Genomic DNA, 23,388 nt, shown 5'->3' with positions numbered 1-23,388 from the left:
AAAGATTTCTTACAGATTGAGCAGCAGTAAGGTTTCTCTCTTGTGTGTGTTTCCATGTATACTGTACATTACACTTACGGATAAAAGATGTTTTACAGATTGAACAACTGCTGGTTTTTGCATTGTGTGATTTATCATGTGTGTTGCAAGTTTATTCTTTACTCTTAATGATCGTTTCTTACAGATTGAGCAGCTGTAAGTTTTCCTCCTGTGTGTATTGTCACATGTATTGTAAGACTAGTATTTAGCACAGATGTTTTCTTACAAATTGAACAGCTGAAGGGTTCTCGGCTGTATTTTCATAGTTTTTTTTATTTATTTATTTATTTTTTATTTACAGAATGATTTGAATCTTTCTTACAGATTGAACCACTGTTTTTGTTTCTCCTGTGTGTGTTCTCACATGTACTTAAAGATGATACTTTCTTGTGAATGTTTTCTTACAGACTGAACAGCTGAATGGTTTTTCACCTGTATGTGTTCTCATGCAAACTGTAAGATTAACCTATAAACTCAATGTTTCCTCACAGGCTGGACAACTGAAATGCTTTTCTCCTGTGTGTGTTCTCATGTGTTCCTCATGTTTAGGATTAAACTTTGTGGTGAATGTTTCCCTACAGACTAAACAGCTGATTGGCTACTCTTCTATGTGAAGTCTATAGTGCTTTATAAAACCAGTTTAGAATCAAATCCCTTTTTACAAACAGAGCACTGGTGTTTCTTCCTTTCAGCCCCTTCATCAGTTCATTAATTGTTTACAGTGGCACAGTCTTTACCAGTGTTTTGTTCAGATGTGTTTCTGGCTCTGGCTCCATCACCCTTTTTCTTCATCTGTGCCGTAAACAGCTGAATGGATGTCTCCAGTTGTCATCATTGTCACCGTCAGAAGAGTGCTGTGTCCTCGTCAGAGTGGAAATGTGGCTCTGATGTGATGTCCTCTTTCTTTGGAGCGGCACAGGTCCTCCTTGGGGTCTACTGCTGTGGGCTGCATCATTTTAAGGATGGGAAAACTGTGGCAACACTCTTTAAATAAAGTCAATGAACAACATATACATTTTGCCGAGGAAAAACGGAACTGACACATTTCTTTATTCCTGTTCCAGGTAATGTAGTTTCAGTACAAGAGCACACCATATTAACACAACATCTGTAATTGTTTCAAACTGTTTCTCTCCTCCCTGAAATTGCTTAAATCTGCAAACCATTATTCAAACCATTAATAATTAGGAAATCATAATTTTATATAATTCCATGACAGGGCGCGGGTTTACAGGAGAAAATGCTACTTTACCAATTACACTGTTGCTCCTACACACACACTCTCACAATCATAGCTGTTACTAATCTTTGACATAACCAAGGAGGTTTAAAAAAAAAAAAAAAAAAAAAAAAACTTACAACTTTTGTATAAAAAATTGGTAATTTGTGTTTTGTTTACAAACATTTGTGACTTTGTTTATTTATGTGGCTAAAGAAATATTAAGACTGCACTTATTTATGAAATTCAGTAATGCTGATCAAACCAAAAAATAAAAAAATAAAAAAAGGGAGGGGTGACCAGCCATCATTTTTTGATCTTTTTTACGTAGTCTGTATTAATGTATTTATATTTTATGTAAACACACTGCACACTGCATAAGCATTTAATCTTTTATTTAAAAAATGATACATGCCAAAGGACAATGCAGGGAACAAATGTTTTTATAGCACGCAGTATGACAAAAAATAAAACAAAAAAAAATCTTAAAAATTAAATGCAATTTTAGTACTGCTTATTGTAACAACAATGTTTAGAAAAGACAAAATGAAGTATGAAGAGCTAAATATGAATCCTTACTAATAAACATGTCCACAGCAAATTATTCAATCAAATAAATACCAAATTATTGATCTACATTTTGATTGAGATAATCATTTCAACTTCTTCCACTAGGAGTCAGCACTGTATTGACTGACACACAACACAAAGTACTTATATTTAGAAAGGACTCCCGATGAATACAAACTCAAAGGACACATATACACAGGGGAGGTATTAGGTTTCAAAACAAAAACTGTGAAGAGTCAGGGGATCTATTAGGAAACATGTTTATGATGCGAGAACACTGCTAAGAGCGATTGAGACTCAGTACAGGGACACAAGCGAAGCATTATAATTGTATTTACCAATGTGCATCACTCAAGGTTTCTCACACATTTCTGCTGATACTATGGAGACACAATGCATTTGACTGGTGTTAAGTAATACAAATCTAGAGATACAATGTTCACATATTACAGCTAGGCCCAGGGTATTTTTTTCTTGTTGACATTACCGTGACGTCAGCCTCAATCTTGCTGTAGGAAAGTTGTAAAACGTGTTTATAATTAATGCATGATAAAGTGGGACTAAACACTAAAGCAACGTTTGTTTTCCTTTTAATTCTGTGTGTGGTGTTTTAATAGCATTGTCTACTGTTCTTTGTCAATTTTGGGCAATTTAGAGCACACAATGTATATATTTGAAGCTATGTGTTGAAAATCTGCGTGTGTGGTCACTACAACTTCAAGTACTGCATGACATGACACAGAACTGCCCTGATTAAAGCCAGGCGTTTCTGATGACAAAGACCTGGATGTTTTGAAGTGTGGACCCCTGTTAGACCAATCACACTGTTCCTTATTCACCCAGACCCTCCCGTTCTCTCCCCTCACTCTCTTCTTCAGTTCTCCAGGTACTGCCCAGTTTAGCAGGGTTTTGATGTTTAGTCCCACTTTCCTAACTCATTTTAAGATTGCTGTTTTTAAAGTTATGAGTTGTATCGTTTAAAACTTTTCTCATGTCCATCAATACTTTTGTCTATGGAGATGTGATTGCTTTGTCTGGAATGTTTCACAGTATGGTATTAAACCTTTCTATCAACCAGACCAAGCTACAGGGCAGATCTGTGGAGAGGCAACCCCGCTCACAGAAGAATGACAGTTTTTCCAGGTATTTTGAGCTATAAAACCACCTGTAATTGAATAAATGTAAGGTTGAGCTGTTTAGTGTCATACTGTCGAACATTCCAGGCAGATTAATGACATCTGTAGAAACAAGCAGGTGACGGACGCCCAACCAAAACGTTACATAGTGCACCTTTAAATGGCCAGTTAACAGGAGGAATTAGGTACTTAACCACTTTTTATATTTTAGTAGAAAATTTGTGAAACCAGCTTATTGTTCAGCATCGTCCAAGGCTACAGTGGCGATTTTTCAAATACTGTGACCACCAAAGTCTCCTCTAATATTGTGAAACACTATCAATGCAAAACCACATAGCAAATTTTCAAATGACCGTATTAAAAGTGATAAGGGGTGTGTGTGACCCAGTTGGACATCTGGTCTTTGGTGCGCTTGGCCGAGCTGTGGCTGGTGAAGATGGATTTGAAGGCCTCAGATTTGTCCTGCATTTCCTGGATAGAACGTTTGGAAGCCCCACTGCTTTTAGAAGAGCTTGGACCAGCCACATCTTCAGGGGAGGAGAAGAAAATAAACACAATTAAATATTAATATTGAACTATGTAAGGACCCGGGTCAGTTTCTGCTGGGGCTGCCACTTTTAAACAAATTGTCAGACAAAAGTAAATTCAGCGTTCCCACTCTTTTTCACTGACAACATTTCAAAACTTGTTCATGACTTTTTCATGACCTAAAGTGATTTTTCTGTGACCTTACAGCAACTTACATGTGTAGAATTTAACTACTTTTAGGGCTAAATGTGAAATGTTAATCCTTTTGGTTTTCATGGGTGGTGATGCTAGTATATGAAATGTACTAGAAAATAACACACGAGTTTTATAATAGAAGAACTAAAGTGCATTTTTCACTGTAATGTAAGGAAAACGTATTTAAAAAATCCTTTACCAGATACAGTTTTAAAGGAGCACTGTGTAAATTTTCTGGTGGAGGGTCTGATGCCTGCTTGCTTGGAGATGTGATTGCTTTGTCCTGAATGTTCCACAGTATGTCATTAAACTATCCATCTTCCATTTACTCAGATATATGTGTTGCTGTTGTTTTTTTTAAACTTTAAACAGGTATTCTTCCTGTGAATGGGCTTGCTTCTCCATAGACCTGATCCTGAAACGTGGCCTTGTGGCTTCTCTTGCTTGTGCTTAGTTAAGATAAATAAGTGTAATGCTGTACTGCTGAACACTCCAAGCAACGCAATAACAGATCTGCGTGAAGTTGGCCCCCCCATCAAGCGCAAACCTACACAAAAACTGTCAGTCATTTCTGCTTCATTGTGTTGTTTTGTGGTGCAAAGGTTTTGTTTGTGCTGCTTTCATTTTTTAGATAATAATTCTTTTATAGGTCAAACTGGAGTCAGTCAGTCCCCCCAGGAAGATTTCTGCACCACAAAACAGCGCAAATGGAGCACAAACCAATGACATAGTTTTTTGTGTAGGTTTGTGTTTGACGTGGGGCCAACTTCATGGAGGTTTCATGTAACGAAGCATGTGACAAACCCATCCACCAGAAAAGTTATACAGTACAATGCACCTTTGATCAGCCCAGTATTGTGCTTTTATTCATTTCTAGATTGTCAAGGTGAAATCAACATAACGGTAACAAAATCACAATCACCTGGATCACTGCTTGCATTTCCATTCTCCAGAGAGCTTCCTGCTTTTGTTGAGCTTGCTTCATCTATTTTGGAAAGTACAAATGTAAATGAATCCTTATCCTATTTTATATTCTCAAAAAAAAAAAAAAAAAAACATCCACACCACACAAAAAACAAACCTTTAGTTTCAGGGGGTGTAGACAAAGTTTCCACTGCCTTGCTCTTCTTTGATTTCTAAGAACGAAAGAGACAGTCACCACAAAACACGTCATGGAAAGAACCCAACAGAGAACCTCAAGCATTTCTTCTTCTAAAAGGTTCACTCACTTTAGTTTTAGCTTTGGCTCGCTTCTCTTCCATTCTCTCTCTCAGCTTGTCCCCCTCCTCCTTTGTGCCGTTGAGGATCACAACATCATCACTTTTAAAGGGGTCCCCACACTGAAACAAAACAAGTAAAGAACGTTACACTTGATACAGTTGGGCCTGTAACAACAAATTTTGAATAGTGATATACTTCTCTAGAAAATAAGACAGCAATATTGAGCGATCAAGTAACCCTAAAGCAGAACAATCATCAGGATATCATACAGAAATGTGAGCTCCAGTACATACATACAGTAGATTTGTTTATTCCCTTATAGAGTATATTGTAAAAGCAGCACTAAAAATCAAACAGTTGCACTCTGTCTACATTTATTTATTAATATGGATGCACAGATCTAGCTTTTTCAGTTCTGATACTATGTCTTTAACGGCATAACTTTTCTGGTGGTTCCAAATTCTGTTGTTATTGCTTTCTTAGGAATGTTTCATAACATGGTATTAAAGCTTTAAATCTTCATGGAAACCAAACCAGACCAAGATACAGGACAGATCTGAGAAAAGGCAATCCGCAATGCCTGCTCACTGTCAGAATGCCTGGTTTTCTAAGTATTTTTGTGCTATAAAATGACCTGTAGTTTAATAAATGTAAGTTAGATCTGTTTAATGTCATACTGTGGAACATTCCAGGCAGAGCAATGACATATCCATAGAAACAAGAAGGTGACGGGCCCCAAACCAAACACAGTGTACCTTTAAGTATCAGCCGATACATGATATCAATCGATACCAAAGTACTAAAGTTACTAAAAATGGCATTTATTTCCTTTAAGCAAAAATAAAATAAGACAGCACTGATCATGTAGCTATTATTTAACCCCAGTAACTACAGAACACCTTTGTATAAAAATAAAAATAAAAAAATAAAACATTATGAGACTTTCTGGGCCGACTACTACCAGTAAATAGCCTCATTATATCAAGTTATATGTGCAGTCTATATTTGGAAGCTGATATCAGATTTTGTCAGTATCTGTGCCAATATCTGATACCAGATCAGTGCATCCCTATTTATGAAAAATGTTATCAAACAAAGATCCAGAAGAACCCTCAGCTTCACTTTGCCATAGGAAAAAAGTTGTTCTGAAGCTGTACATGTGCCTGAACATTTCTACAACTTCGACATGTTTTGTTTCTAATTTGTTAAGGCTTTTGTTTAATCTTCCTAATCATGTTCTGCCATGCTAAGTAAATAATTTAAGTGATGATGTTATCATGATAAATGGCTCACTGTGGGTTCCAGACATTAAAATCTGAAGAGCAGGTGAATGAATGCATCTGTACTTTGACTTGTAAATATGGATTTGTTTATGCTGCACACGGAAATACTTGCAAATGTCCTTTGTATTCTGTGTATTGTCATTTCCATTAGCACACAAACTATAATCAGATGAAGAGAAGAGGTAGAGCACTTCACTGGGTCATAGAAAAGTCAAAAGTAGCAGTACAGGTGCTCTACGAGGGTTAAACCTGAAATCTTAACAGAGAGTTGCCCTTACTGAAAAATGTAAAGGTGAGCAAGGTACAAAACCAAGGCACACTGACTGAATATATTAAAAGTCCTTTATTACATGGATGCCAGCGCGTTTCGACCAGCAACATGGTCTTCATCATAAGAGTGGAACAGGACATACACGTGTCCTTAAATACTATAGGAAAAAGAAACAAAAAATGTTGGCCAACCATAAGGAAAGTATAGGTGATGAGCAGACAATATAATCATTGCAGTATATCACTTCCAATAATAATAAAAACGTTAATTATTTGACTGTTGATTTTACCAATATATTTATCCCAGATCAATCTGACTGTCATTGGGACAGAAATACTATACAGTTAACATGCAAGAACTGAAATCTTTAGAAATGTTATAAACTACAAACTATATTATGTTTTTTGTTTGTTTGTTTCGGGTTTTTTGAAATCTTTTTTTTTTTTAGTAATTACTTCCTGTTAATATTAAATCTATAAACTATAGATCAGTCATCAGACATTTATACTAAGACAAGAATTTTGTTTTTTTCCCACAATGTTCATAGAGAAAGTAGCAGTCAATATTAAATCTATAAACTTTAGATATAGATATATAACTATAGAACTAGAATAAAAACGAGAATTAACTTTTTTGTGTTTTTCTTTTTATCAGTAATTTCACATATCTTTCCCCACTGTTCTAGCGAGGGTATCAATTATTTCTTGTTAACTTTAGATCGGTTACCAATACATAAAAAACAAGGAACTAATGTCTTATCTTCCAAATGGCACCAACAGTTTAACTGCATTGTAAAACAAAAAGCCGTCTGAAATGCAAATGAAGAAGGTGCATGTGGAAAGTGTGGTCATGTGCTCCATATCCAAAAACAACAGGGATCACCCCGGTCGGACACTGTTGGCCAATTACTGCAAACGAACCGGGATGCTAGCAAACAGTGCACCTGCTACTTAATGAGCGAATAGAGAAGGCCTACACGACGATATGTGCCAGATTCAGAGGGTAAGACACATTTTATTAATCTACAAATACATATACATCAGCAGTCAAAAGTCTGGACACACAATCTCATTCAATATTTACTCCTTTCTACATTTCATATACATACAGAAGACTGCAAATATATGAAATAAGATATATATTCAAATCCTCAAATTAGCCATCCTTTGTTTTGTTGATAAAGATTTACTTTTTTTGTCTTTCTTTAGTAAATAATTCGATATATCTTGCAACATATATTTGATATAAAATGTAGAAAGTGGTAAGAAAATGCATGTGTCCGAATGTTTGACTGATGCTGCTTAAACACACACTACCAGCCAAGAGTTTGACACCCTCTCATTCAATGTTTTTTTTTTTTTTTTTTTGCACTACCACTACCACTACCTTACATACTTATTGCATGTGTTTAATGCCTTCTGTAGTAAAAGTAAACAGGCAGGGAAAAAAGTCCAAAAGCCCAAACCTTTGACTGGTATTGTACTTTGAGGAGGAAGTGACCAGAGTTGCACACCTTGGAACATTATAAGTTTGGAGTCTTTTGTTTCAACTCAGGCCCCGTTAGGTGTCAGGACCCCCAAAACCTCTTCTGTGGGGTCCATCTTGTGCTATACGATATGAGTCTGTTAAAAGTGCTGCTATAGTCACATAGTTGTGAAATTTGGAACAAAGAATCCTGACATGATGAGAAATAAAATGATATAACCTTACAGGAGTTTATGCATTTCTGTTTACAGTTAAACCATTTATAAAAATACAGTTTTGGGCACATTACTTTGAAAAACTGGGTTACTCCACTATAAATGTAACTAGTTACTAGGGAACAGAACTCTTACTTTTACTATGTTACTTTGTCTTTTTTTAAAAGGGCACACTCACACTAGAACTTTTGAACCGCTCAAGCACAATTGTGTTGTCGTGCAGCAAAGCAAACACTTTAGGGGAGAAAGGAGTCCAGCAGCTTGATCTATCTATTAAATCATGAGGCAGATATGAGTCCTGCTGCGATACACACTCCTCTGTGAGCTTACAGATATAAAAACAGCACGGGACATCCCATTACACTATCTGTATGTAACGTGGATCCACACAAAGCTAACAGCATGTGTGTTTACAGTGGACAGCAGCAGAGTCATTAGCCCTGATGACTTGTGTGCAGGTGAGGCAGGTGAGGCAGGTGTCAGGTGCTGTATTTGGCCCCAGTACATGGAGGAGGTGAACGAACGCATCCAAGATGGACTTTCCCCAATCCACACACACCAACACATGTCTATTGTTTGTTATTTAGACAAGGCTAAGATGACGGGAACTTTATATTCTAGCCAAATGCAGTAGCGGTTTAAAAATGGCAGAGTGAAACTGGGTTATATCCTAATATGTGATTCTCATATCAGCTAAAACTTGCTTTGCTGCAGCTTGAAACATAAGTGAAAACAAAATACAAAATGGTCACTGTGTGAATTAAAATGGTTAAAAGGTCTTATTTCCTGATCTATGTAATAATGTTGTTTAACACACAAACCCTGCATATTTAGTCTGAGTTCTTCTCTCAACAGGAAACACTCCATTCCACCTTGGGATGTCATGTGGTAATGCCTTACTCTTCTATGTTTTTAAACTCAATTTTTTCCCCCCATCAGATCGGACCTGTAATGTGGCATGGTATCATCTCCATGAAGGTAAATATGGTTATTGTCACACTGTGATAAAGCAAAACGTATCCATGGTGAGGTCAGGTTTAGGTTACGGCAGGCTTTCAGTGATATGGTCGGTATATGGTTGATGTAACATAATGTCTAAATGACTTGACATTGTATTAAACGTATAAAATGTAATTTACCACAAACTGTCCAAGGTCTATGGCTAACAGAATGTTGTTGTTATTTTCTACTAAGTCTGATTTTGACCATTCTCTCCTTTTAAACCCCACAAAACTCAAACATTTTAAAAGATACATACCTGAAATCTCACTTAGATCATATTTCATATATAAAGATGAATTGGGTTGAGTTTAAAAAAAAAAAAATCACGAAAGTTAAATTAAATTTTTATCCTGAAATCTGCTGGTTTCCCATGAAATTACCTCATATGCATTCTATGGCCAAATTACTGAGAATTCTATCCATGGGTTTGTGTGTATGGAATATATTTCTGTTATAGCAGGTGATCTGTTGAAGAAACATAGATCATCTTGGGCATAATCTGAAGCTGGAAAATTGGGTAAGCTTCTGAATCCGTGTATCATTCGTTCATTCGTTTTTCAATATAAAACTAAAAATAAGAAAACGAAAAAACAACCGTTTTCTTCAACCAAAATGAAAAAACGGATAACGATTCCTTTTTTCAGTTTTCGATTTTGTGTTTAAATGAAGAATGGTTTCCCGTTTACGTGACTTCCGTGACTGCGATGCCGAACTTTTGCACCGCATACGGACTGAACCGGGACTGATCCAGGTCCGACACCAGACCGAGACCAGAGCGGGACTGAGACCGGGACCAGACCGGGACCAGAGCGGGACTGAGACCGGGACCAGACCGGGACCAGACCGGGACCAGAGCGGGACTGAGACCGGGCCAAGACCGGGACCAGAGCGGGACCAGGGCGGACTCCGAGCTTTGACTCCGAGCCTCCACGGAGTCCGAGCCTCAGCTTCGAGCTGGTCCCAGTCTCACCGCATACGGACTGAATCAGGACGGATCCAGGTCCGAGACCAGACCGAGACCAGAGCGGGACTGAGACAGAGCTGCTCTGGTCCTCCGCGCTCAAGAACCGCGGCTGGTTCCGAGGTGGTGCAAAGCATCCGACTGACGCATTCACACCAATGAAAATGAATCGAACTAAGAGCTTTTGGTTCAAATGGACCAGGTCCGGGACCAGACCGGGACCAGAGCGCTACTGAGACCGAGACCGAGACAAGACCAGGACCAGACCGGGACCAGACCGGAGGCTCAGAGCCCACGGCAGGGCCGGAGCTCGAAGCTGAGGCTCGGACCCCGTGGAGCTCGGAGTCCGCCCTGGTCCCGGTCTGGTCCCGGTCTGGTCCCGGTCTCAGTCCCGGTCTCAGTCCCGGTCTCAGTTCCGGTCTCAGTCCCCGGTCTCAGTCCCGGTCTCAGTCCCGCTCTGGTCTGGACCTGGATCAGTCCCGGTTCAGTCCGTATGCGGTGCAAAAGTTCGGCATCGCAGTCACGGAAGTCACGTAAACGGGAAACGGCCGTTATCCGTTTTTTCCATTCTTCATTTAAACACAAAATCGAAAACTGAAAAAACGAATCGTTATCCGTTTTTTCATTTTGGTTTTGGAGACAAATAACAAAGAAAACTGTTGTTTTTTCGTTTTCTTATTTTTGGTTTTATATTGAAAAACGAATGAACGAATGATACACGGATTCTTCTTCTGAAATGTCTGATGTCTGAAATCTGAAATGCCAATCATAATCAGTTACTTTGTAGAGAGGATTTGTGCTTGAGAATGCAATTTTTAAATATTTATTTCTATACATGGTCTAATAACTAAACAGAAATGCATAAACCCCTGTAAAGTTACATTTTTGTATTCCTCATCATGTCAGGGTTCTTTGTCCCAAATTTCATGACTAAGTGACACCGTATGTGACTATAGCAGCACTTCTAACAGACTCATAATTTTGCACAAGATGAGTCCCACATAAGAGGTTTTGGGGGACCTGACACCGAACTTGTCATGTCCCAAAGTGTGCACTAATGAAAAATCATAGTAAGAAAAAGGTACCAAAATAATCGCGGTGGAGGGGTCTGGCTCCTGGATTATAATAACAGTATTCAAACAACCATAAAAGTAAGTTAATGGTTACTTAAAATTACATGTCTTTAAAGGCACACTATAACTTTCTTGAGGAGTGGGTCTGTCTGTGTTCATGCAAGGAATGTTCCACAGTATAACATTAATCATCTAGCATATCTTTCATTGCAGATGTTTTTACTGCTCAAAATTCCTTGAGAAAAAAAACTGCAATTCTTTCTATGCGCTGCTGGGTCATCGGTCAATAACTGTCAACTTTAACTATGAAGATTGATATGTTTAAAGTCACACAGTGAACCATTAACATCAGCAGCCTATAACATCTTCATGGAGACACACAAAAAAAAGCTACATAATGCAGCACATCAGATTATAAAATGGTAAAAGGGCTGTTAACTTGGAAACTATAACATTGCATAACAAGGTGGAGTATTCTGAGCTTTAGAAATGTAAACAGACTAATAATTAATAAATAATAACTTACTCAAACATGTGTGAATGAAACAAAACTCTAGGTATGTTTTTGATGCGGTACCAGCATTATAACACATCTTAAAGCTGACAAAAGTCAATTTTCTGTAATATAAGAAATATTAAGATAAATACTAAATCAATCTAGATAAAATTATCATTTGAATTTCAGTAATAATTTAAAAACATCTTTGCCATTGTCATCTTCAAAAGGTTTCTATGAGCATGAAGTGACTGAATTAAAGTTGAGTAGTAAATGAATGAGAGCTGATGAAAGGGTAGCTAATGCTGCGGAGGAGGGAGAGTGGAAAGCAAAACCTTGGGGGAAATGTGTTAGTGGTGCGGTGCAGGTGTGTACTGGTAACCAAGAGCAGGCAGCAAACTCTCACGGGACAGGTGGGAGTGACCAAATGCAGTCAATGCAGGGAAAGCAGCTACATCTTTCCTAATCTCTAAATGCAGAATCCAGTGTGTAGACTAACCTCTGTGCTGCCATGCATGCGCACAAACACCCGCAAAGCACTCCTGGTAACCAAATGAAGTTGTCAAGTTGGGGTTTCCTTGGTTTTAGTGAGAGCTGATGACACGATGGAAACTGCTAATGTTGCAGAAGATTCACTGGTTATCTCCACTGCAAAAATACAGCGTTGAACTAAGATTTAAGATCAAAGGTAAGAGCGCATTCAAATTTTGTTTGGTTTTCAAATCCTAACCCAGAATCGATTTGTCTGGTATTAGTGTCACAATGACTGCTACTAAAATTTGGCATGTATATTATTATATTTCTATGGTAAAATATTTAGTAGTACATTTTAGTTATAATTGCTAAAGATGATTTTTAGGTAAAGCTATTATAGTGTAATTCTCAAAATCAGGTACAGTGGCACATGTCCACATTTAGACACTGATAATAACTAAATACATTGACTGCTTAATCAATCTTTTTTTGTTTTGTTTTTACATACAAATGAGCTAGTATTTTTTTTTTTTTTAAAGGCAAAAAAAGTTATTTTTGTGTGAACTCCTGTAACATTGTGTGCTCTATGCATTGCCATGCCCTTGTTCCTGGATTACAAATTGTTAGTTTTAAAAGTGCATTGTGTAACTTTTCTGGTGGAGGGCCCATCAAATGCTTTTCTTCATGGAGATGCTATTGCTTTGTCTGAAATGTTTCACTGTATTTCATTAATCCTTTCTACATAGAGAGTAAACCAGACCAAGTTACAGGTCAGATCTGCCGAGAGGCAACCCCACTCAGAGTCATAATGTCTTTTTTTTTTTTCTAGGTATTTTTGAGCTATAAAACCACCTTTAATTTAATGAATGTAAGGTAGAACTGTCAGATGTCATACTGTGGAACATTCCAGCCAGAGCAATGACATAGCCATAGAAACAAGCAGGCGACAGATTCTCAACCAAAAGTTACACAGTGCACCTTGCTTAACTCAGAAGTTAATATTTGGCATCAAATTTGTCTTAAAGCTAGCCTATCCCATGTGAGACAACACTGGTATTCTGTGTTCATTATAGTTACATTCCACTAATCTGCTCTATACAAACCTCTGAGCAACAGGACTGTACAGATTGTGTTGAGTTAATCATGGTCCTTTCAAGATATTTTTTAAGGCCATTTCAGCGCCTTGTCTTGGGTAAATTGTGTCTCGTCCCATCTTTATTAAGATGGCTTTAAACAGCTTCATCTGGGTCAAATTTAGTAGAAAAAAAATCTCATATTCACACAATTTTCGCAATCAAAATCATTATCGACCCTATATTATTTTAAAGGATTTAATCCAAAATTAATACTAATTTTGGGAGGGAGGGCAAGTCTTTCAGTATATTTTTTTGTTCATTACCATTACTTGTATTTGTATCTGTTACCGTTGCTGGCATCTTGAAAATTTCCTTGACATTGTTAAGACATACATTATTAAAACATGTTTTTCTTCGTCCCACTCGTTTTGGGGTAAAAGTAAAGATAACCGTGCATATTACTTGCATGTTTTTTATTTTTTTTTATTTTTTTAGTTCTTATTTCTGTTGATAGATATGACCGCACTGATGTCAATATGGATGTTATATGATGATCCATTGTAAAATAAGGTAAAAATAAATTAATAAATTATAAAATAAATGCCTCACTGTAAGGATTCAAGCCATGAACCAGTTTATATTAAAAAAAAGTAACTAACCCACATTTTCAACCTCATTTTATTTCTGGATTGCTCCACAGGAGTGTTGTCAGCGCTGGTGCAGAAGTGAAGACAGACTACTATGTGCCATCTGGATCCTGCCAAGTGCATCTTTGTGGTCTGCCTGGGACTAAGTATTATGGTGTGTTCACTTATTTATCTGAGCGCTGATGTGCCAACCGAGCTCAAGCCCAAACAAGAGTGCAGACCCTTTGCCCCTCAGTGTAAACCTTTTCTGCTTGGCTACAACAGTGGACTGAGGTGGCACCGTCACAACTGCCAGGTAAGGAAATATTCTCTCAGTGATGGAAGAATACTTTGAAAATGTATTTAGTTACAGTTAATACTAAATATCTGAATTAAAATGTATTTGTAACATCTGCTAACACATGGTCCAATCAGAGTACTGTTTCTCAGTGGTGGAGTTGGCAATCAGGGGGCCCTAGGCGAACTTGAGTTTGGGACCCTTATTATAATGTACTGTTTTTCCCATTGTTCTTGAGACACGCGCATATCTATTTATTTGAATTAAGGTGGACCTGAAACTTGTCTTCTTTGAATAGTTTGGTACTCAATAACCAGAGCTGAAAGTAGTTTTATTTTTTGCTGGTATAATTACAGTTTTACTTTCATCCATTACATGTGATTACAATACGATTATGTCCAAATCAGAATGCCACAGTAGTCCTGCCTTGTCATATATGGTTTGATAATGTTTTAAATTGGCTCTAATTATTAACTTTTTTTATTGAGTCGGTATAAATTCTGACAGCACTTAATAATGAATGTGGACTTTGAACTAGATCTGAGATAAAACAAAATGCACTTCAATGGTAGAAACGCCGTTACTGTGGGATGAAAGTGACTACTTACCAGATAAAATAACTATTAAATTATATACATATCAATATAAAAAATAAATAAATAAATTACAAAGAATACACCTCAGCTGCTTTTCCAAGTAAAACTGAGCTAAATTCAGCCGTATTTGTCCTGCAAATCACCAAATGCACCCAGAGCCAGAGTTATAAACTATTTTCCTTTGCAGAGATCAAAAGCACAAACAGGGATTTGCAACTGAACAGTCATAACAGTGCAGGGCAAAAATCTGTCCCCTTTACGCAGCAGACTGACCAAACAGCACATTTACCAAACTCACTGATATCAGAACATTACAAACACGTGCACACCACATGACAGAGCTTATACACGTGTAAAACCATATACATATTGAGAGATTATCAGACTACGTCACTTCATGCTCTACTGCGCATGTCTCCTGCAGAAAGAGCTGCTGTCCTGTCTTGTATCATGTCTTGTAGGATTTCAGCAGAGGCCTTCCCGGGGGCGGGGCTAGTTGTATCGATCAGGTGGAGTGGATATCCGGCTACTGAAGTCTGAGACATTTCTTCTTGTCATTTATGCACTCACCTGCTTTTAATGCATATGGGTCATTAAGACGTATCCCACTGACTAATGTTAATTTAGCATCATAACTTATTTTATCAAATGTCGATAAACTGTTTGAGTGCACTGACAACATTGCCAGCTAGCATTGCATCTTCACTACTGAGAGAAAATCAAATTGCACTGAGGGCAATTGGTTGAGGGCCCGTCCAGGTTCGGGAGTCTTGCCTAATGATCGCGCTGCCTCTGATGTTTCTCAATACTCAAATACTTTTACATCAAGCTGCATTTAAATTATAGTGTAAAGACGCAACATAAGATTAAAAAATACCATATGTTTGTTTCTCATTGAAGGAGAAATCACACATGTACTCACCACAAGAGCAGTGTTGTCTATGTTTCTCAATTATACTGTGCAGCATGAAAGCTAAATTGTGCGAACAAGTACTGCAATGTATCCCTTTGATTTTAGGTAACTGTATTGTGATTACCACCAAACTGTACTAAAATACAGGTAGTCAACATTAGTATTCTGAATACATTTTCTCTGTACATGTATTCATTTACTTCACAGCACTGAATATTTTTTTTTACATTGGCATGATTGTTTTCTTCTTCGCTGACAAAAAGCAGCGGTCTTATATTCTTATAAGCAAAAAAGTTTAGATGTACATTTGCGAGACCTGCATACACTTTCACAATATTATACTTTACAAGTTACATTATAATCTGGAACTATATCCAGAGATTGCACTGTCAAAGATGGTTTCACAAAATACAAAGTGCTATGCAACTGTGGATAAAAAAGGAACAGTTGTCAAAGTTGTCTAGTAAAGTCATATGTGTTTTTTCCCTTTTCCAGGTGGAGCAATACATCACAAACTACACTCTGGATTGCCCCAAACTCATCACGGACCTCAGCTTCATCACTGTCCCCCTGAGTAAAGAGGAGGAGGATTACCCTTTGGCGTTCATTCTGACCATCCACAAAGAACTAGAGCTGTTTATCCGATTGCTAAGGGCTATATACATGCCTCAAAATGTCTACTGCATTCACGTGGACGCCAAAGCCCCTCTGGAATACAAAGCTGTCATCTACAAACTGGCGAGCTGCTTTGACAACGTTTTTGTGGTCAGACGAACCGAAGTTGTCACCTACGCTGGCTACTCCCGTCTGCAGGCCGATTTGAATTGCATGGAAGAGCTTGTACAATCCAAGATCCGTTGGAAAAAAGTACTAAATCTTTGCGGGCAAGATTTCCCCATCATGACCAACCTGGAGCTGGTGCGCTACATGCAAAGCAAAGAATGGAAAGATAAAAATATGACTCCAGGCATCAAGCAACCAGCGAAGTTTAGTTCTCGGACCAGGATGCAACATATCGAGATGGTGGGGAACTATGTGAGGAGGTCAGGAAAAACAAAAGATCCTCCTCCTCACAGAATACAAGTGTACTTTGGTACGGCCTACTATGCGCTCACGAGGGAGTTCGTGAATTTTGTTCTGACGAGTCGAGTGGCCCGGGAATTGCTGATGTGGTCCCGAGATACTTACAGTCCAGATGAGCACTTCTGGGTAACGCTGAACCATATCAAAGGTTAGAGGTGAAAGATACTGAATAGCTCCTTCAATTGCAAGATTTCAGATGACATTGTAATATTTTATAGGCCTATATAATTTAATATAGATGGCGATAGGCTAAAATGAATATCGCTGGAAAGCAGATTTTTGTTGTAATACAGTGAGTTCTTGGGTCTTGTCACTAAAAGAAACAATCAGGTTCAACACTTGTGCATTTAAGTTTTCTATATTTCGTGACAACATACAATGTAGGAAATAGGAAAAACTGGCTCTTTCCCCCACATCTCGGAGTATGGCATCATGACATTTTACAATCTGAAAACTACCAATAACAAAAGATGGATTAAATGATAGAGCGCATGAAAAGCTAAAGCATGAAATTATGTGTGTGCGTGTGTGAGTGTGTGTTATGTATTTATCACATTGTAGGGAATAAATCTACATATTCAATTTATGGGAACCTGGCTTCTTTGTAGGGGCAAAATGAGGTCACCATAATGTAAATCCTGTATTATAAAATTAAAAACATTTAAACTTAAGATATGGGTTGCAATAGGTTATAGTTAGGGTTCAGGTTAAGGTTAGGCAAGAAGTAAATATGCTTAAAGTTTGGCTCAATCTCCAGGAAATTAATATAAATCTAATGTTCCCAAAAAGAATGAAAGCCCTATATGCATGTGTTTGGCGTCACTTTACAAAATGCACCATTACAAATTTCATGCAAAATTTTCAACAATAACTATAATATTTACTAGGGTGGTTCCTAAACTTTATGATATATATTCTTGTACATTTGTGTTTAAAATGCCGTATTTATTCAGTTCTTAGTCAAACATCATGTCATTCTGAAACTAGTACAGGACCTTCATGTACTTAGGAGTAATGCTTGCCAACTTCTTATGTTTGGAAACTTCTTATATAATTACACAAAAAAGAGGTACTAACATGCTGTAAAACAACGGTGCTGTTTTTTTTCTGTTTTTCAGAAGCTCCAGGTAGCTACCTGACAGGAGGCTGGGGAGGAAGCATTCGTGCCATTAAGTGGTCTGATCAAGAGGGAACAACGCATAATGGGTGTAAAGGTACTTAACTTAAAAGGAAACAGGAACTTAAGTTTTCTTTTCCTCACTGAACATTAAACATTAATCAAAAAGCCAAACATTCCTTTTCATGTGTTTAAGGAGAGATTTTGTTCTGAAACATACCCAGCAAGTTTACTCCTGCTCCTTTTTCATTTCCATCTTATATTTATATTGAATTAGTTAAGAAGTAGGTATGTCTTCATATTTTAAAACAGAATATTTTTTCACAGTTGTAACTTTTAAAATTCACAATTACCTTTTTAATCTTAACCAACTTTATCATAACAATGCGAGTCCACCATCTTAAATATTATTTGGTAAAGGAACTCCACTCCAAGTCTTGTTAACAAAGGTTTGGTGGTTTTCATTTTAAACACGTACAAGTCTAATGCCCTCATTAATTGTTTTTCAGGACACTATGTTCGGGACATCTGTGTCTATGGAACTGAGGACCTGCCCTGGATTTTTCAGAGCACTGCCATGTTTGCTAATAAATTTGAGAGTGGCATGTTCCCCGAAGCACTAGACTGTCTGGAGATGTGGCACCGAATCAAAGTCCTCAAACAGGCAACTGTGTCTATAGATCCAACATGGTTACTCGCGATACCACACAGCAACAGCACTGAGATGTGAAATTACTGCTAATTGAGTCATAAAGACTTGCACTTTTAGCTGTGAATATGATTATTTCAATGTGTTAAAAAAATGAAGGGAAAAGCAGCTGCGATAAAGCACAGCTGCTTCGGTTTACAGACTAATGATTTTCTTATTTTTATTTCTTAAATGCTACTTAAATAAGATTTTTATAAAATAAAATACTTTACATTAAAGGACTAAAGGAATTTGTTTTATATAATCTTATTATGTGATGCAGCACACTGGTAATGGCTATTTTAGCTATATGCATAATTTGTAGATTGCAATTGTCAGACCACAGTATCCAACTTTTTAGCCAGAAAAGACTAAAATAAAAGCATGTTTTAGTTTCTTCTTTTATCATTTAGGTTGTCTTTATTGCACAAAAAAAACACAACCTGACTCTTATTTGGCCTGAAGAAAGGCAGTTTGACATAAAGTGTATATATCTCTATGGAGAATATTCCACAGTGTTTTTCTTTTTGGAATGGAATGATGCAGACATGGAATCACGCAGACATGTTATGCATAGAGTCATTGATAAAAAAGACCATGGGGTGCTATTTTTAAAGCACTGTTAATAATTTAGGATTTAAGTGGGTTATGAGCTTACATTATTATCTCATTAAAGCAGAAATTTGTCTTGGGAGAAGGGACTAAATATTACAGCAATAAGGAAAACCTTGCCAGAGCAGAGAATCAAATCCCACATAACAGAGACAGTACACATACATACAGATACTGCTAATCTTAAGTCAAATAAGATATTGCTCAACTGCATGGCCTGTGCATTAACCAATTAGTCTATGGAGGTTGTTGTTGGCATCCAGATAAAACCCTGCTAAACCTACAATAGTATTGTGAAGAAATATTGCTCCAAACTCCAAAACTTGAGTGCATTGGATGAAGAGTTCTCTCTCACCTTGTGACAAATCTCGGTCTTGACTTCTTTAAGTGCACGCTCAGAAAACACACATCCACAGGTTTGTAAGTAGCAGAATCTAAACAATTAAATTAAAACAAAAAAGATTAAAAACAACAACAACAACAAAAAAAACAGGTTTATATAAGAGAAGTTACTGAACAAACAAAAGACTGTGGGGATGTTTAATTACCTATGTTTGCCATTCATCTCCAGTCCAACCACAGGACAAATGAACATGCCACAGTGTATGTCCTCATATCGATCTCCTTTGGTGTTTCTCCTCTCACCCTCCCACTCGGGGTTATCAGTCAGGTTCAGCTCTTTAATGTCCTGCAGCAAATGGAACAAGGTAATCACTCTGTTATTGTAGAAAAATAGTTAGTAACAAATTTAAGAATGATAAAAGACTAGACTAAATTTCTGGAAATGTGGGGTCTGAATGATATTAGGATAAAGAAATGGTACCATTACTTTTTTGTTGTAAATCTAAACAAATAATCTCAAAATAAAAATAAATAAATAATTATAATACATTAATTTTGTAGTTGCTTTACAGTTTTGTGCATTATTCACTCATTCAAAACTATGACAAGTTATACTTGTAGCCACTACAGCCCTGGGAAAGACTGACGAAAGTGAGGTTGCCAATCTGCACCATGGACCCCTCTGACCACCAATCACTCACACACACCACCACAATTATATTAGGCAATATAATTGAAGTGTCTTGATTAAGGACACAATGGCAGTTTTTAACCACTGGCGCCCCACTGTGGCACCTGATATTCCCAGCGGTCTCTGGCTTTGACAAAAACAATTGGCCATATAAAAAAGGTTTATGTTTTATATTACAATATGCAAAAGTCATCATGCTTGACTTTGTAATGCAGGACAGATAATCATGGCTAGACCTATCAGTTTTTGTGATTTTGCAATTATGCATTCTTCAAATTCTCTATCTCTATGTCCCAGGACATATTAGCCTGTAATGAAAATGTACTTTTCACAGTCCATCAAGAGACCATCTCAGAAGACCTTGGTGTTAGGAAATGCCATTAAAGGATTAAAAAAGCTGTTACCTTTGTGCCTCGAATGTGTGTTACTGCCTCAGAGTTTGGTCTCTGTGCCGTCTTGTCCAGGAGGTATTCGATGATGGCATCCTTATTGTAAAGCCTGAAACAAGCACCAAGAAGACAACACTTAGAGATGATTGCAGAAAATATAGGAAATATTATGAAAATGTTGTTGTTTCATACAGATTATGTCTTACCTTCCCAGGTCACAAGCAACAATAGGGCGCTTGAGCTTCTCTTGGCTCAGAGCACAGTATTTCCACTTTGCTGCCAATTCTGCATTTTTGTCAACCTGAATAAAGCACAAGTATGAATATTAGGCATAATAATGCTGAGAGGTGTACAGGATTCAGGAGCTTACAGATAGATTACTAAAACAAACAAGACAGAAGAGAACGATACACTATAGTGGAAACCTCATAGCTTATTATTTGTGAGGATAAAACGAAAATAAACTGTCTAGAAACAGAAATGAGTACTTTTACCTTCAAGCCGTATTACAGACGCTTAGATGCTTAATGGGTGAATTAACCAAATATACGATTTTCTTTAATTATTTGGAAATAAAAAGAATGACACTATAAACAGTGAATCTTCTAACTTAATTCTTTAGCTCATTTTAATTTCTCCAAATGCGCCAGAAAGAATCCACTGCGGGATAATAAGCCAAAAACACTCTAAAGCTAAAGCTTTAAGTTAGCATGGGTTTATCGACGACAACTCTATCAACAATACACAAAATTAATCTTACAGACCTTCTCTACTTTCTTCGGGCCTTTCACTAACTCGTGTCGTTTAGGAATCGTTCCACCGTCACATCCCATTTTGGATTATTTTAGGTTTAACTTCTCAAAAAGCGAGCTACAGCAAACGGGAACGACAGACCGGAAGTATCTGAGGTGTAAACAAACAACGAGAGCTTTTCTTATCTCGCAAGGAAGCCCCCAACACATCCCTACACTGACATCTAGCGGTTAACATATGAAGTGTCGCCTTCAATAAGTGATTCCCGATTTCTACCACTGAGGGGTAGCTTTGTACTAAATATAAGTGTAAAGGCTTTGATGCAAAGAAAAAATTATACAATACAAATAAGCATGCAACAACAAAAAAGTTAGCTATTTTAAGATAAGTTAAAAAAATTGACCCATTATTTTTGTAAGGCTTTGGAGCTCAAGAGTCACTGAACACTCATTTTCCATTAATTTTTCCCATAGACTTTTAGAAAATTTATAGTATTAAGACTTCAAAGACATCGCTGCGGTTAACCAGCTATGTGGTAACTTGTGTTATCCATAAAGCGGTTATTTTAAGTCCAAAAAGCACATTCAAAACGCAAGATTCGGCAAAATGCTTTAATAAAACGGTCTATAAATTTTCAGAAGCAGATTTTAAATAAAATTATAGGTCTTGTGGTCATAAGTTGTCATGTAGTTGATAATGCCTAAGCTTCTAATTTTATTACATTTTATTATTTTTCTCAAAGTCTATGGGAAAAATAAATTAGAAATTTACACAACCAAAGGGTAGGCTGTCACTATTGAGATCCATAAGTCTATTACAGTTTTGTGCGGTTTGATTTAAAACTCAGTGTTTACTAAAGTCAGGCTGACATTTTCAAATTAGGAGCATTTAAACATCTTGATGATGATGCAATGAATGTATATAGTGCCTTTCAAGACACTTAAAGGGCTTTACAGTGCCTTCTTTATTCACCCCACACTTTGTGAGGTTTTGTAGCCACAGACTGGATAAAAGTATAAGCTGGTGTATGTTTTTTTGTTTGTTTGTTTGTTTTCTATTCATGGGGTTTCAAATTCATGTTTTTTTTTTGATATATATATATATATATATATATATATATATATATATTTTTAGAGTTACCAGTACAAACAATATATTATCTTATTGTCAATGGTTAAGTGTTAATTGCTATGACAACTGTGCTCAGTTTTCTTCACTCTGAAACTCGTGAAGCCTTTGGACTCACAATCTTAGAGGACTTCTGAAACAAACAGCTTGTCCACACTGTTGTTCCTTACCCTCACTTACAACAACAAGGCCCCTCCCTTATGACCCCTCCTCTCCACACAGAGCCCTGGGGCCGCTACACTGGCTGCACTGACAAACACCACGCCACTTCGTACACTCCAGTTAACAGCTCCACACAAATGACTGCACTCCTCACTTAAGCTTTGCCTATTAGACATCTTCTCCATCGCCCATTAAGACCAGTACTAGTAAGTGACATTAGTCTGGCTTTTAGGCCTGTGTCCAAGTGGTTTAACGATGAAAGTTTCCTTGGAAGATAGTTCGATGAGTGGTAATCAAATCACTTTCCTGTGCCCTGTAGTCTTGTATTAGTTTACTATCGACGGTGGTGCACTGGAGTGACCATTAGTTTGGGGGATACCTCAGAGGAGACATCTTTGGCGGCATAACCAAGAATGTGTCTGCAACCTCATAAGAAATATAAAAAAAGACCAAAGAAAACATATTAGCATTTGCATGATGTAAAACTTGATTCATATTGTTAAAATTTGTATGAAATATGAAGAAAAAATAGCAAACAAAACAAACACTGCACCATTTTGCCTTCGATTGGTTCTTCCTGTAATTTATAAATCACGTTATGCGTCTTATTGAATTTCCCCCATTCTCACACGCAGCTAAATGTTTAGTATGGATTTTCATTAGGGGCAATGGAGTGAGAGCTCTGTTAGCAAACTATCTCTGAAAGTGCAGTGGTCCAGGCAAGGCCGCAGTGCAAACTTACACCT

General features: G+C 37.3%; 2 protein-coding genes across 4 annotated transcripts; one reads left to right on the top strand and one right to left on the bottom strand.

Moving 5' to 3' along the window:
* Positions 1-1,636: 1,636 nt before the first annotated feature.
* On the bottom strand, positions 1,637-21,501 carry rtf2 (replication termination factor 2). Its single transcript, XM_020939757.2, has 9 exons — positions 21,364-21,501; positions 20,806-20,900; positions 20,615-20,708; positions 19,726-19,865; positions 19,533-19,611; positions 4,917-5,027; positions 4,769-4,823; positions 4,610-4,672; positions 1,637-3,491 (listed from the first exon to the last, which is right to left on the bottom strand). Exons 1-9 carry the CDS (start codon positions 21,430-21,432, stop codon positions 3,322-3,324), a joined length of 876 nt encoding a protein of 291 aa, XP_020795416.1. The 5' UTR covers positions 21,433-21,501; the 3' UTR covers positions 1,637-3,321.
* gcnt7 (glucosaminyl (N-acetyl) transferase family member 7) lies at positions 12,125-19,005 on the top strand. Of its 3 annotated transcripts, none has more exons than XM_055160537.1 (6): positions 12,125-12,382; positions 13,759-13,814; positions 13,945-14,186; positions 16,173-16,908; positions 17,879-17,974; positions 18,387-19,005. In XM_055160537.1, exons 3-6 carry the CDS (start codon positions 13,986-13,988, stop codon positions 18,605-18,607), a joined length of 1,254 nt encoding a protein of 417 aa, XP_055016512.1. In that variant the 5' UTR covers positions 12,125-12,382; positions 13,759-13,814; positions 13,945-13,985; the 3' UTR covers positions 18,608-19,005. The 3 variants fall into 3 exon arrangements, with proteins under 3 accessions (XP_055016512.1, XP_055016511.1, XP_020795414.2); XM_055160536.1 differs by having other exon boundaries at positions 13,740-13,814; XM_020939755.2 differs by lacking the exon at positions 13,759-13,814.
* Positions 21,502-23,388: the final 1,887 nt, after the last annotated feature.

This window comes from Boleophthalmus pectinirostris, unplaced genomic scaffold, assembly GCF_026225935.1.
Source record: "Boleophthalmus pectinirostris isolate CB_2022bp ecotype Guang Dong unplaced genomic scaffold, ASM2622593v1 HiC_scaffold_3, whole genome shotgun sequence".
Classification (NCBI taxonomy): domain Eukaryota; kingdom Metazoa; phylum Chordata; class Actinopteri; order Gobiiformes; family Gobiidae; genus Boleophthalmus; species Boleophthalmus pectinirostris.
This window is presented reverse-complemented; position numbering and strand designations above follow the sequence as displayed.